Source organism: Salmo salar, chromosome ssa01 (genome assembly GCF_905237065.1).
Source record: "Salmo salar chromosome ssa01, Ssal_v3.1, whole genome shotgun sequence".
Taxonomy (NCBI): Eukaryota; Metazoa; Chordata; class Actinopteri; order Salmoniformes; family Salmonidae; genus Salmo; species Salmo salar.
The window spans coordinates 118,557,500-118,570,955 of NC_059442.1; the positions used below are offsets into that span (position 1 = coordinate 118,557,500).

The 13,456-nt window shown below is 44.1% G+C and overlaps 1 protein-coding gene and 1 long non-coding RNA gene across 6 annotated transcripts in view; one reads left to right on the forward strand and one right to left on the reverse strand.

Moving 5' to 3' along the window:
• ryr2a (ryanodine receptor 2a (cardiac)) overlaps positions 1-13,456 on the forward strand; it is an 812,428-nt gene that overhangs the window by 487,266 nt on the left and 311,706 nt on the right. Inside the window, exons 41-45 of the mRNA XM_045687844.1 lie at positions 7,315-7,461; positions 8,117-8,390; positions 9,459-9,573; positions 10,520-10,652; positions 11,103-11,206. Coding sequence (XP_045543800.1) covers positions 7,315-7,461; positions 8,117-8,390; positions 9,459-9,573; positions 10,520-10,652; positions 11,103-11,206 — 773 coding nt within the window. The remainder of the gene's footprint in view (positions 1-7,314; positions 7,462-8,116; positions 8,391-9,458; positions 9,574-10,519; positions 10,653-11,102; positions 11,207-13,456) is intronic.
• Positions 1,874-4,792, reverse strand: LOC123724415 (uncharacterized). 5 transcript variants are annotated; one of them, XR_006756952.1, is made up of 5 exons: positions 4,645-4,792; positions 3,272-3,410; positions 3,082-3,162; positions 2,748-2,930; positions 1,874-2,386 (listed from the first exon to the last, which is right to left on the reverse strand). It is a non-coding gene; the product is annotated as an uncharacterized lncRNA (long non-coding RNA). The 5 variants fall into 5 exon arrangements; XR_006756954.1 differs by lacking the exon at positions 4,645-4,792 and adding an exon at positions 3,697-3,738; XR_006756953.1 differs by lacking the exon at positions 4,645-4,792 and having other exon boundaries at positions 2,748-2,934; positions 3,272-3,654.

Below are 13,456 nucleotides of genomic sequence, written 5' to 3' on the forward strand. Positions count from 1 at the left end.
TGAAACATACGATCACACCCCGTGTGATTAGAACACTAATTTAGAATGCTCATTTAGAACGGCCAGTTTCGAATGACGCAACAATCAACATTTGAGCTGGCCACACTTTTTTCAGAAACTATTTACACAAACAGTCCTTACGTAAACTATACCATGAATTAGCTAATAGCAATTACTATGTACAATTATTGAAAGTAATCCGACAATTAGTTTCAGCGCGCAGCTGGCCACACTTTTTTCAGAAACTATTTACACAAACACAGTCCTTACAAAGTTATGTCCAGAATGTGAGCAGTTTATTTTTGGATGCAATGTTCAGATATTCACAGAAGTATCTATAGCATAACACAATCATCCTAACCGGAAAAATGTAGGCTACATTTGTCCTAGCGCTGAGGAAAGATTGACGCAACACAAGCGGTCATATTTTCTAACTCTCGGCTGACATAAACTACACTATGAATTAGCTAATAGCAATTACTATTTACAATTAATCACATCACGGGTTTGCTCACCGTTGATCAAAATAATTGAGTAAAACACTTTCTAGAAATCGAAAGTAATCCGACGATTAGTTTCAGCGCGCAGCCATGCATTTTTTTCCTCACAGAAACCGAAGATAATAACAGACAAGATGAGTTCGGTCTGTTTATAGTATGCACGTTGAAGGGGTGTGTCTACTGTCGTTCACATCCCACCATTCATTTCCAGAAGTCTTCAAAAAATGAGTGAACTCTTACTCACCTCATTTTGTTATAACATCTTTGGTCAGACGATTACGTGAAACCCAGAATGCATTGTATGTCAACAAACATGGCTCCATACACATAGCTGGAATTAGCTTAGCTCATCATAATCAGTCTAACCTTCAAATAAGTATTTTACACACATAATATGTGCCCATTACAATCTATGCAAGAATCGGAATGCATGATTTGTCACCTAGAATTGAAAACATGTGAATAAAACAGTAAATACACAAATAATTACCACACAAAACATTTTCTGATGGTGATTTATTGATACAAGTGACGCATGCCGGCAGTCAATCACGTACCCTCTCACTCTGAGCCATTCAGTGTTGTTGTTTATGTATGTAGCTAGTGAGCTAAGCTGTAGCATTAGCAATGTCTTTCAAAAGGAGACAACTCACAAATGTGGAAATTCTGGAGATTTTTTTAAATTCTGACAATGAGTCTGAGTATGAAAGTCAGGAATCAGATTCTGACAGTGACAGTGAGGAGCTGCCCCCTAACCTTGTAGCCATTGAGAACCCTGAATCTGAGGTTCCCTTGTCCACTGACGAAGTACCAGGTCCCTTTGAAGATGCTGGTGGTGATGGAGGCAGACCGACAGTGGATGAAGTACAAGAGTTCTGTGGTAGCTGGAAGGCCGCCAGCCATTTCACCCCTCCTGGCCCTGCTGTTTGCTTTGACGAGTCCCAGTCTGGAGTGCAACGCCCCTTGCCATTTCCAACTGAGGCAGAGTGCTTCAAGTTGTTTCTGACAGAGGAGCTCGTGGGAAACATAGTACAGGAGACCAATCGCTATGCCTTGGAGCTACAGGAGAAGAGAGAGCCAGGAGTGAGGGGGAAACTCGCTAAATGGGTGACAACCACAATTAGTGAAATGTATACCTTCCTGGTGACAGTCCTCCTCATGGGGATAGTAAAGAAGAACTCCCTAAGAGACTACTGGAGCACAGATCCTATGTTTGCAACTCCCTTCTTTGCCACCCTCTTTTCCCAAGACCGCTTCCTAATTCTGCTGCGATGCCTGCATTTGTCAACAATGCTACTGCCATCCTAAGTGACCCGTTTTACAAAATAAGAATTGTTCTTATCAGCCTGACATCAGCATTTGGTCGGCTCTTTGTGCCATACAAGGACCTATGCATTGATGAGTCCCTGATGTTATGGAAAGGTAGGCTGGCGTTCCGTCAATATATTCCCTCCAAAAGGCACAGGTTTGGGGTCAAGTTCTTTGTCATGTGCGACGTGAAGACAGGATATGTCCTGGATATTATAGTGTACACAGGGTCTACCACTGACATCAAACATTATGAGGGGCTTGGGGTGTCTGGGTCCGTGGTGATGACCATGCTGGCTCCTCATCTCGGCAAGGGACACACTTTGTACGTGGACAATTGGTACAGCAGTCCCACACTCTTCCAGCATCTGCTCTCCAACAGCACAGGGGCCTGTGGCACAGTCAGGTCGAACAGGAAGGGGATGCTGGCATTCGGATGCAGGAAGATGCAGAGAGGGGAGGTGGAGTTCCAGGAGAACGGTCAACAGCTGGCAGTAAAGTGGCATGACAAAAGAGACGTCCATGTCCTCTCCACTGTCCATACAGCAACCATGTCGGCCACAGGGAAGGTGGACCACCTGACGGGAGAGAGAAAGATAAAACCAGATTGTGTGCTAGACTATAACCTCAAAATGGGGGCCGTGGATAAGGCGGACATGATAAACAGCTTTGTGGAATGCACTCGGAAAACGACCAAGTGGTATAAGAAGATATTTTTCCAGCTGATCGACACTGCTGTCCTCAACGGCAGCATAGTTCACCGCCAACTAACAGGTGAGATGATTACTGAACAAGGTATTTTTGTAATTGGATGTACAGTTCACATACAAATCCATTATGCAATTACAGTGACAATATCTCACCAACCTACCCACTGCCTCATCATCCTCTAACTTTCCTCATCCTCCCCACTCCCTCATAGGTAAAGTAATTACCTACCAAAAATACAGAGAGAACCTCATGAGAGAGCTGTTGGAGGAGCACCACACCCCTCGGCGCCCCTCCACTGGGGGTCGCCCTGCTTTAGACAATCCCCTACGCCTCACTGCACGGCATTTTCCCTGCAAAGTCCCTCAAACTGCTGCTCAAGGTAGTCGCACACGGAGGCACTGCAAAGTCTGCCTGTCTGGCGCCAGGAGAAGTAAGCAGAGGAAGCTGACAAAATACATGTGTTTAGCTTGTGATACACTTCTATGTATTTCACCATGCTTTGAGGAGTATCACATGCTCAAGTATTATTGAGCACATCTGCAGCAATAAGTGACTGACTGACCTGACAGGTGACTTGACAGGTGACCTGCCATGATACTATGCCTTTAGAGGTGGGGGTGGAAATGCAGTTGTTGTTCAGTCACTGCATGAATATTAAATATGGGTTATGCATATTCAATTTTTTGTCCTCTAGTAAAACAAGTTGTTGTTGAACCAACTACCAATACTTCAATAAAATAGACGACTATTACATATTGGCCTATGTGTTTTCTTGCTGTGTTTCCATCCAGTAAAACTGTTAAGGAGAGAACGTTAGCATACAAAAGCTGTCCTCAATCTTCAGCTCGAAAGATGTCCAGTTATGATATTGGCAAATACTGTTTGTGGTTTCTGAAAGTACAGAATAAAGAGGAATTATTAATTAGAATACAATATAAGGATATAGCAATAAAACAATATTACAAATAACATAATAAACACAGCTATAAAAATAGTTTATTGCATTGACAAAATCACAGATTTGAGTTATAACAGTAAGAAACTAACTTTTGAGCTCCACAAGGGGGCAAGGCAGGGCAGAACAGAGCCATGCTGAATAGACCAAATAAACAAACCATGGTCATATGTTTTATTTTATTTAACTAGGCAAGTCATTTAACAGCAAATTATTATTTACCTATGATGGCCTACACCGGCCAAACTCGGACAACGCTGGGCCAATTGTGCGCTGCCCTATGGGACTCCCAATCACAGCCAGTTGTGATACAGCCTGGATTTGAACCAGGGTGTCTGTAGTGATGCCTCTAGCACTGAGATGCAGTGCCTTTGAGCGTTGCGCCACTAGGGAGTCATAAGGCCATGTAGCTTCAAAATACAACACAAGCTAATACTTCTCCGACGCAACTAGCATTGTTGTACAGAGCTAATAGAAGAATGTAGCTAGCCACCTAAGCACGATTGAATATAACATCATGAAGGTGGGCCTCCCTGTGGCTCAATTGGTAGAGCATGGTGTTTGCAATGGTGTTTGCAACGCCAGGGTTGTGGGTTCGATTCCCACAGGGGGCCAGTACGGAAGAAAAAAAAAATGTATGAAATGTATTCATTCACTACTGTAAGTCGCTCTGGATAAGAGCGTCTGCTAAATGACTAAAATGTAAAGTTATAAAATGAGTAACGTCCCCTCGCTTATAAGAAGTATACATTATTCTCGCTACGGCATACAGAAACTATTATAACGTAATAAGGCACTTATTTAGAAACGTAGCATGGATTTGAACCAGGGAGTCTGTAGTGACGTCTCTAGCACCGTGCTGTGCCTTTGACCCCGTGCTGTGCCTTTGACCGCTGCGCCACTAGGGAGTCATAAGGCCATGTAGCTTCAAAATACAACACAAGATAATACTTCTCTGACGCAATTAGCATTGTTTTACAGAGCTGATAGAAAAATGTAGCTAGCTACCTAAGCACGATTGAATATAACATAAAGGTTATAAAATGAGTAACGTTACCTCACGTGTCCGCGGTTATAAAGAATATACACAAATCTATTATGCTCCATACATACAGTACGCTACAATAGAAACGACATACATAAACTATTACAACGTAATAATGCACTTACTTTGATAGAAACGCACACATTTCCAAAGTTATTATTAGTAACGAAAACAATGAGGGCAACAGATGGAAAATGTGAACACGTGTGCAGATCCTGTTCTGACGGGAGATTAGCAAATGTCTGCAGACTTGAACTGCACAAACAATTGGAAGGTGCTTGGGGAATTTTGTCCGGGTCAGAAATGTCCCAAAAATTAAATTGTCCGCAAAAGTAAAAATGACTATTTTTATGTGAATGAATGAGGAGGCGGAACACACCTAAATTCAAACTGTTCTTAGAAAATAAAAACTTGTTAGAAAATCATTTGAAATTGAAGTTGAAACAGCCTATAAATAAAAACAGTCTGCGTGCTTTGGTTTGAGGGCAGCGCGGATTAAATGCACTGTTACGTAACAATCACATTCTGGAATGGAGAGAACATTCTAACATCACGTGCATAAAAAAACTCACGCTGTGGCAACCGTTAGAGATATTTGGAACTCACGCGTGAAAGGGTTAACCCTTGTCTTATTTTCAGTCTCATAATGAAAGTTGTAAATTCTTGGTTATCTTCACTAACCCTGGCTAACAAGTTGAATCAGCAATACAAATATGGTTTAATTATTTATTTACTAAATACCTAACTAATCACACAGAATTACAAATACACAGAATACAATGATGTCATACAGAATTCACCCCTGGTGAACGGAACCTGTATGAAAGCTGGTTACACAAAGGAAAGGGGTTGGGCTTGAATGAAAGAGCGGGAAGATTTAGGAACACAGAAACAGCAGCTATGCTATCGTAAATACATTATCTTATGCATTCTAAATTACCGCCCATTTGGAAAAGGAAAATGCAATAAATATTTACTCTGAGCTGCGCTTCGGTAGATTGGTCGTAGATGCTGGCCGGGTTGGCCAACAGACCTTCCTGTCCTCGCAAGAATGTCTCTGGTGGTAAATTGGATATGTGGTGGTATCTTCGTCTGTCTGTTAGACTGGATCCGTCGTCCGTCCTTTCCTAGCCCCCGTCTACAGCGGCCGCTGCTACTCAACGGCTAGGAAGTATCACTTCTGTAGTGAATAAGCTCAAAGTTCATACCATTCGCCACCAAAGCTCACGCCGAGGTTGGCTTAGTTCTGTTCTTGACATGTGTGTCCTTCTAACGTAGAGGCTGCAGACCTTACGTACTGGAACAACCTGGTTATCTTTTCGTCAAAGGCTTATATAGTGGAGAGGGGGGAAGGATGTGTTTCATCGTTTATAACCCCTCCTCTTCACAGGGGTGGGCCACTGATCAAGCAGGGCACTTTCCTTATGAAAACCCAAATCTCTCATTTGGAAGCTAAAATTACATTTCATCTCCTAACAAACAATTTCAATATCAAACATTTCAATTGCATAACAATTCCATGTTACTCTGATAACTAGAGGGTGTATACTTTCTCAGGTACAGTTTATGTCGTCCTGTCATCAATCATAATGTCTCAGATGACAACCGAACCTTACATACATACTCATTACGTTCCCAAGCATATTTCCAACTGGTTTTATTACCAAAATATGGTTACTTTTCCCCATTTGTTTGATGTTCCCAGACTCTCTATATTTAACACAGGCTATTCAAGTCCTTCAGTAGGGTCAGAGAGGGGAAGAGAGAAAGGTATTTATGGGGGGGGGGGTCATAAACCTTACCCACAGGCCAACGTCATGACAGTGTCTTTACCCTAACCAGAACGGCCAAGTACGGCTCGGCTCGGTTCCGATTTAGTTTCTTTACCCTAACCAGGCCAGCCAAGTACGGCTCGGCTTGGTTCGGCTCCGATTTAGTTTCTTTACCCTAACCAGGCCAGCCAAGTACAGCTCAGCTCGGCTCCGATTTAGTTTCTTTACCCTAACCAGGCCAGCCAAGTACAGCTCGGCTCCGATTTAGTTTCTTTACCCTAACCAGGCCAGCCAAGTACAGCTCGGTTCGGCTCCGATTTAGTTTCTTTACCCTAACCAGGCCAGCCAAGTACGGCTCAGCTCGGCTTGGTTCGGCTCCGATTTATTTCTTTACCCTAACCAGGCCAGCCAAGTACAGCTGGGCTCGGCTCGGCTTGGTTCGGCTCCGATTTGATTTCTTTACCCTAACCAGGCCAGCCAAGTACAGCTCGGCTTGGCTCGGCTCCGATTTAGTTTCTTTACCCTAACCAGGCCGGCCAAGTACGGCTCGGCTCGACTCGGCTTGGTTCGGCTCCGATTTAGTTTCTTTACCCTAACCAGGCCGGCCAAGTACAGCTCGGCTCGGCTTGGTTCGGCTCCGATTTAGTTTCTTTACCCTAACCAGGCCGGCCAAGTACAGCTCGGCTCGGCTTGGTTCGGCTCCGATTTAGTTTCTTTACCCTAACCAGGCCGGCCAAGTACAGCTCGGTTCGGCTCGGCTCGGCTCCGATTTAGTTTCTTTACCCTAACCAGGCCAGCCAAGTACAGCTCGGCTCGGCTCGGCTCCGATTTAGTTTCTTTACCCTAACCAGGCCAGCCAAGTTCAGCTCGACTCGGCTCGGCTTGGTTCGGCTCAGTTGTAAGCTTCGTTGAAGTCACTACAGTGACCTTGAATTCATATCTTAACCGTATTAATATTTTCCCAATCCTTGTTGATTTACACCCAGGAGTTAGTCAACACGTTATCTGTCCTTCTGTCATCAGGCATAGAGATAGACGAGGACAAGCTGAACGAGGCAGACAGTGACTTCACCATCCGAGGAAGACTCATGTCCCTGGTGGAGAAGGTGGTCTACCTAAAGAAAAAGATGACCTTCATGCCGAAGAACAAGAAGAAAGATAAGAACCCCAGTAAGCCTTCCCTCTGTAGGACACAGTGTTACAGACACATAAAGAAACCCAGTAAGCCGTCCCTCTACAGGACACAGTGTTACAGACACATAAAGAAACCCAGATCTGTTGGTGCTGTCTTACCAACACCTACGCCGCCTGACAATAACCATAGGAGTTGGTTAGACAGCACTAACAGATCTGGGATCAGGTAGAAGTTGGTTAGACAGCACTAACAGATCTGGGATCAGGTAGGAGTTGGTTAGACAGCACTAACAGATCTTGGATCAGGTGGGAGTTGGTTAGACAGCACTAACAGATCTGGGATCAGGTAGGTGTTAGTTAGACAGCACTAACAGATCTGGGATCAGGTAGGAGTTGGTTAGACAGCACTAACAGATCTGGGATCAGGTAGGAGTTGGTTAGACAGCACTAACAGATCTGGGATCAGATGAGATCAAGCTGGTCCTTTTCTGGGTCTGTCTGTCTGTCTGTCTGTCTGTCTGTCTGTCTGTCTGTCTGTCTGTCTGTCTGTCTGTCTGTCTGTCTGTCTGTCTGTCTGTCTGTCTGTCTACTACAGTTGAATAGACTAGACTAAAGGATTTATCAGTGTCCTTGTCCCGGTGCTTTGCTGTGTCGTCTGACAGCGTTACCCTTGTTGCCTCGTGTCCTTCAGGCACGTTGCAGCAGCTGATCAGTGAGACCATGGTACGCTGGGCCCAGGAGAGCATCATGGAGGACCCAGAGCTGGTCAGAGCCATGTTTGTCTTACTCCACCGTCAGTACGATGGCATCGGGGGCCAGGTCCGGGCCCTGCCCAAGGCCTACACCATCAACTCAGTCTCTGTGGAGGATACCATCAAACTGCTGGCATCACTGGGCCAGATCAGATCGCTGTTGTCTGTACGCATGGGGCGTGAGGAGGAAAAACTGATGATCAGAGGACTGGGGTAAGGGCACTACACTACACACTACACACTACATACTACACACTACATACTAACTGGGGTAAGGGCACTACACTACATACTACACACTACACACTACACACTACATACTAACTGGGGTAAGGGCACTACACTTCATACTACACACTACACACTACATACTAACTGGGGTAAGGGTACTACACTTCATACTACATACTACATACTACACACTACACACTACATACTACACACTACATACTAACTGGGGTAAGGGCACTACACTACATACTACACACTACACACTACACACTACATACTAACTGGGGTAAGGGCACTACACTTCATACTACATACTACACACTACACACTACATACTACATACTACATACTAACTGGGGTAAGGGCACTACACTTCATACTACATACTACATACAACACACTACACACTACATACTACATACTAACTGGGGTAAGGCCAATACACTACACACTACATACTACACACTACATACTACATACTACATACTAACTGGGGTAAGGGCACTACACTACACACTACACACTACATACTACATACTAACTGGGGTAAGGGCACTACACTACATACTACATACTTACTGGGCTAAGGGTACTACACTACATACTAACCCTTCATGGGGCGAGAAGCCATTCACTTTAAATGATACATTCTGTCAGGAAATGAAAGCAGTTTTTCAGCTTGGTATAGTGTATGTTTCCAAAACCAATCTAGTTGATAATGTTTACTAGCTCTACACTGCTTGTCTCTTGGTCTGGTCTCTCTCTACAAAGACATCATGAACAACAAGGTCTTCTACCAGCACCCTAACCTGATGAAAGTTCTGCTTGTCTCTTGGTCTGGTCTCTCTCTACAGAGACATCATGAACAACAAGGTCTTCTACCAGCACCCTAACCTGATGAGAGCTCTGCTTGTGTTTACCTGCTTGTCTCTTGGTCTGGTCTCTCTACAGAGACATCATGAACAACAAGGTCTTCTACCAGCACCCTAACCTGATGAAAGCTCTGCTTGTGTTTACCTGCTTGTCTCTTGGTCTGGTCTCTCTCTACAGAGACATCATGAACAACAAGGTCTTCTACCAGCACCCTAACCTGATGAGAGCTCTGGGAATGCATGAAACTGTCATGGAGGTGATGGTTAACGTCCTGAGTGGAGGGGAATCCAAGGTAACTGCTCATAACGGTGTGTGTGTGTGTGCTGTTTGAAGGAGGGTTTATTTTCTTTTTTTTAAATTACATTTGCTCCATCTATGTAATTTTGAAGTTCAAGGGCCTTCTGCAGTTTTGATCTGGGACCAGGTTCAACCAGTCCATATAACACTTCACTATGTAAAAGGCTAAACTGGTCCCAGATCAGCACTCTGAGCTGCTTTGTGCCCAGGTTCAACCAGTCCATATAACACTTCACTATGTAAAAGGCAAAACTGACCCCAGATCAGCACTCTGAGCCCAGGTTTAACCCCCCTTTGCTGTGAGTTCCTTGGATAACTGATCAGTTCATTCCAAAATGAAAGATGAACGTCATTCTGCAGCAACAGGACAGGGAAATTCAAATCATTAGTGATTGATAGATCATTGATGTTAAGTCATTAGTGATTGATAGATCATTGATGTTAAGTCATTAGTGATTGATAGATCATTGATGTTAAGAGATATACTCTTCCCTGTGGCTTAGTTGGTAGAGCATGGTGTTTGCAATGCCAGCATGGTGTGTGCAATGCCAGGGTTGTGGGTTCAATTCCCACGGGGGGCCAGTACAAAAAAATAAAAAATAAATGTATGAAATGTATGCATTCACTACTGTAAGTCGCTCTGGATAAGAGCGTCTGCTAAATGACTAAAATGTAAAATGTCAAAATGTTAAGTCATTAGTGATTGATAGATCATTGATGTTAAGTCATTAGTGATTGATAGATCATTGATGTCACATCATTAGTGATTGATAGATCATTGATGTTAAGTCATTAGTTCATTGATAGATCATTGATGTCACGTCATTGGTAATTCTGCTAACATTTCTTATGTCACTTCCTGTCCCGTTCGCTGTGCGACGTTGGAAAGTCAAAGTAAACTAAGTAAAACAGCGTTGACTTGTCTGTTACTTGTCGTTCAGGAAATCACCTTTCCTAAGATGGTGGCCAACTGCTGTCGTTTCCTGTGTTACTTCTGTCGCATCAGCAGACAGAACCAGAAAGCCATGTTCGATCACCTCAGCTACCTGCTGGAAAACAGCAGTGTCGGACTTGGTGAGGGAAGCCGTTGTCTTTCCGTTTTTATCTGATGAGATCTGGGGGGGGGGCTTTGGTATGCTCCATAGGTTTTAACAGCAACTTTAGCTTGCTGGAGATAATGGTGTCTCTCTCTGTCTCTGCCTCTCTGTCTCTCTCTCTCTCTCTCTCTCTTGTCTCTCTCTGTCTCTCTCTGTCTCTGTCTCCCTCTGTCTCTGTCTCCCTCTCTCTCTCTGTCTCTGTCTCTCTCTGTCTCTGTCCCCCTCTCTCTCTCTCTGTCTCTCTCTCTCTGTCTCTCTCTCTCTCTCTCTCTCTCTCTCTCTCTCTCTGTCTCTCTGTCTCTCTCTGTCTCTCTGTCTCTCTGTCTCCCTCTCTCTCTGTCTCTCTGTCTCCCTCTCTCTCTCTCTCTCTGTGTCTCTCTCTCTCTCTCTCTCTGTGTTGTTGCCCTCCCTCTCTCTCTGTCCCTAGCGTCTCCCTCCATGCGAGGCTCTACTCCACTAGATGTGGCCGCTGCCTCTGTGATGGACAACAACGAGCTGGCTCTGGCCCTGAGGGAACCAGACCTGGAGAAAGTAAGACAACTCTAACAACAAACTAACTTGTTCAGCCCACCCAGTACCCAACATATGGAGGTACAGTATAGAGATACAGTATAGAGGTACAGTATAGATGTACAGTATGTATTCAGCCCACCCTGTATCCAACATATAGAGATACAGTATAGAGGAGGTACAGTATAGAGGAGATACAGTATAGAGGTACAGTATAGAGGAGGTACAGTATAGAGGAGATACAGTATAGAGGAGATACAGTATAGAGGTACAGTATAGAGGAGATACAGTATAGAGGTACATTATAGAGATATAGTATAGAGGAGATACAGTATAGAGGTACAGTAGAGATACAGTATAGAGGAGATAGAGTATAGAGGAGGTACAGTATAGAGGAGGTACAGTATAGAGGAGGTACAGTATAGAGGAGATACAGTATAGAGGTACATTATAGAGATACAGTATAGAGGAGATACAGTATAGAGGTACAGTAGAGATACAGTATAGAGGAGATACAGTATAGAGGTACAGTATAGAGGTACAGTATAGAGGAGATACAGTGAGGAGGTACAGTATAGAGGAGGTACAGTATAGAGGTACATTATAGAGATACAGTATGGAGGAGATACAGTATAGAGGAGATACAGTATAGAGGTACAGAATGTTTTCAGACCACCCTGTACTGAATGGATGTGTGTTTGATTTGATTTGACGTCATTACCTCATACCGTTGGTACAGTGTTCCCTGGATGTAGTCTATACATCAATACCTCATACCGTTGGTACAGTGTTCCCTGGATGCAGCCTATACATCAATACCTCATACCGTTGGTACAGTGTTCCCTGGATGGAGTCTATACATCATACCGTTGGTACAGTGTTCCCTGGATGTAGTCTATACATCAATACCTCATACCGTTGGTACAATGTTCCCTGGATGGAGTCTATACCTCATACCGTTGGTACAGTGTTCCCTGGATGCAGTCTATACCTCATACCGTTGGTACAGTGTTCCCTGGATGCAGTCTATACATCAATACCTCATACCGTTGGTACAGTGTTCCCTGGATATAGTCTATACATCAATACCTCATACCGTTGGTGCAGTGTTCCCTGGATGCAGTCTATACATCATACCGTTGGTACAGTGTTCCCTGGATATAGTCTATACCTCAATACCGTTGGTACAGTGTTCCCTGGATGCAGTCTATACATCAATACCTCATACCGTTGGTACAGTGTTCCCTGGATATAGTCTATACCTCATACTGTTGGTACAGTGTTCCCTGGATATAGTCTATACATCAATACCTCATACCATTGGTACAGTGTTCCCTGGATATAGTCTATACGTCAATACCTCATACTGTTGGTACAGTGTTCCCTGGATGTAGTCTATACATCAATACCTCATACTGTTGGTACAGTGTTCCCTGGTGGCAGTCTGTACATCATACCGTTGGTACAGTGTTCCCTGGATGCAGTCTATACCTCATACTGTTGGTACAGTGTTCCCTGGATGCAGTCTGTACATCATATCGTTGGTACAGTGTTCCCTGGATGCAATCTATACCTCATACCGTTGGTACAGTGTTCCCTGGATGCAGTCTATACATCAATACCTCATACCGTTGGTACAGTGTGCCCTAACAGTTTGATGTAAGTAAAACGGTACTAATCTAGGTTTGAGATGAGAAATGATGCTGAATGTATGGAGTTATTTGGACCCCTACAAATCAGCCGGGCTAGACAATCTGGACCCTTTCTTTCTAAAATTATCTGCCGAAATTGTTGCAACCCCTATTACTAGCCTGTTCAACCTCTCTTTCGTGTCGTCTGAGATTCCCAAAGGTTGGAAAGCTGCCGCGGTCATCCCCTTCTTCAAAGGGGGGGACACTCTTGACCCAAACTGCTACAGACCTATATCCATCCTACCCTGCCTTTCTAAGGTCTTCGAAAGCCAAGTTAACAAACAGATTACCGACCATTTCGAATCCCATCGTACCTTCTCCGCTATGCAATCTGGTTTCAGAGCTGGTCATGGGTGCACCTCAGCCACGCTCAAGGTCCTAAACGATATCTTAACCGCCATCGATAAGAAACAATACTGTGCAGCCGTATTCATTGACCTGGCCAAGGCTTTCGACTCTGTCAATCACCACATCCTCATCAGCAGACTCAACAGCCTTGGTTTCTCAAATGATTGCCTCGCCTGGTTCACCAACTACTTTCCCGATAGAGTTCAGTGTGTGAAATTGGAGGGCCTGTTGT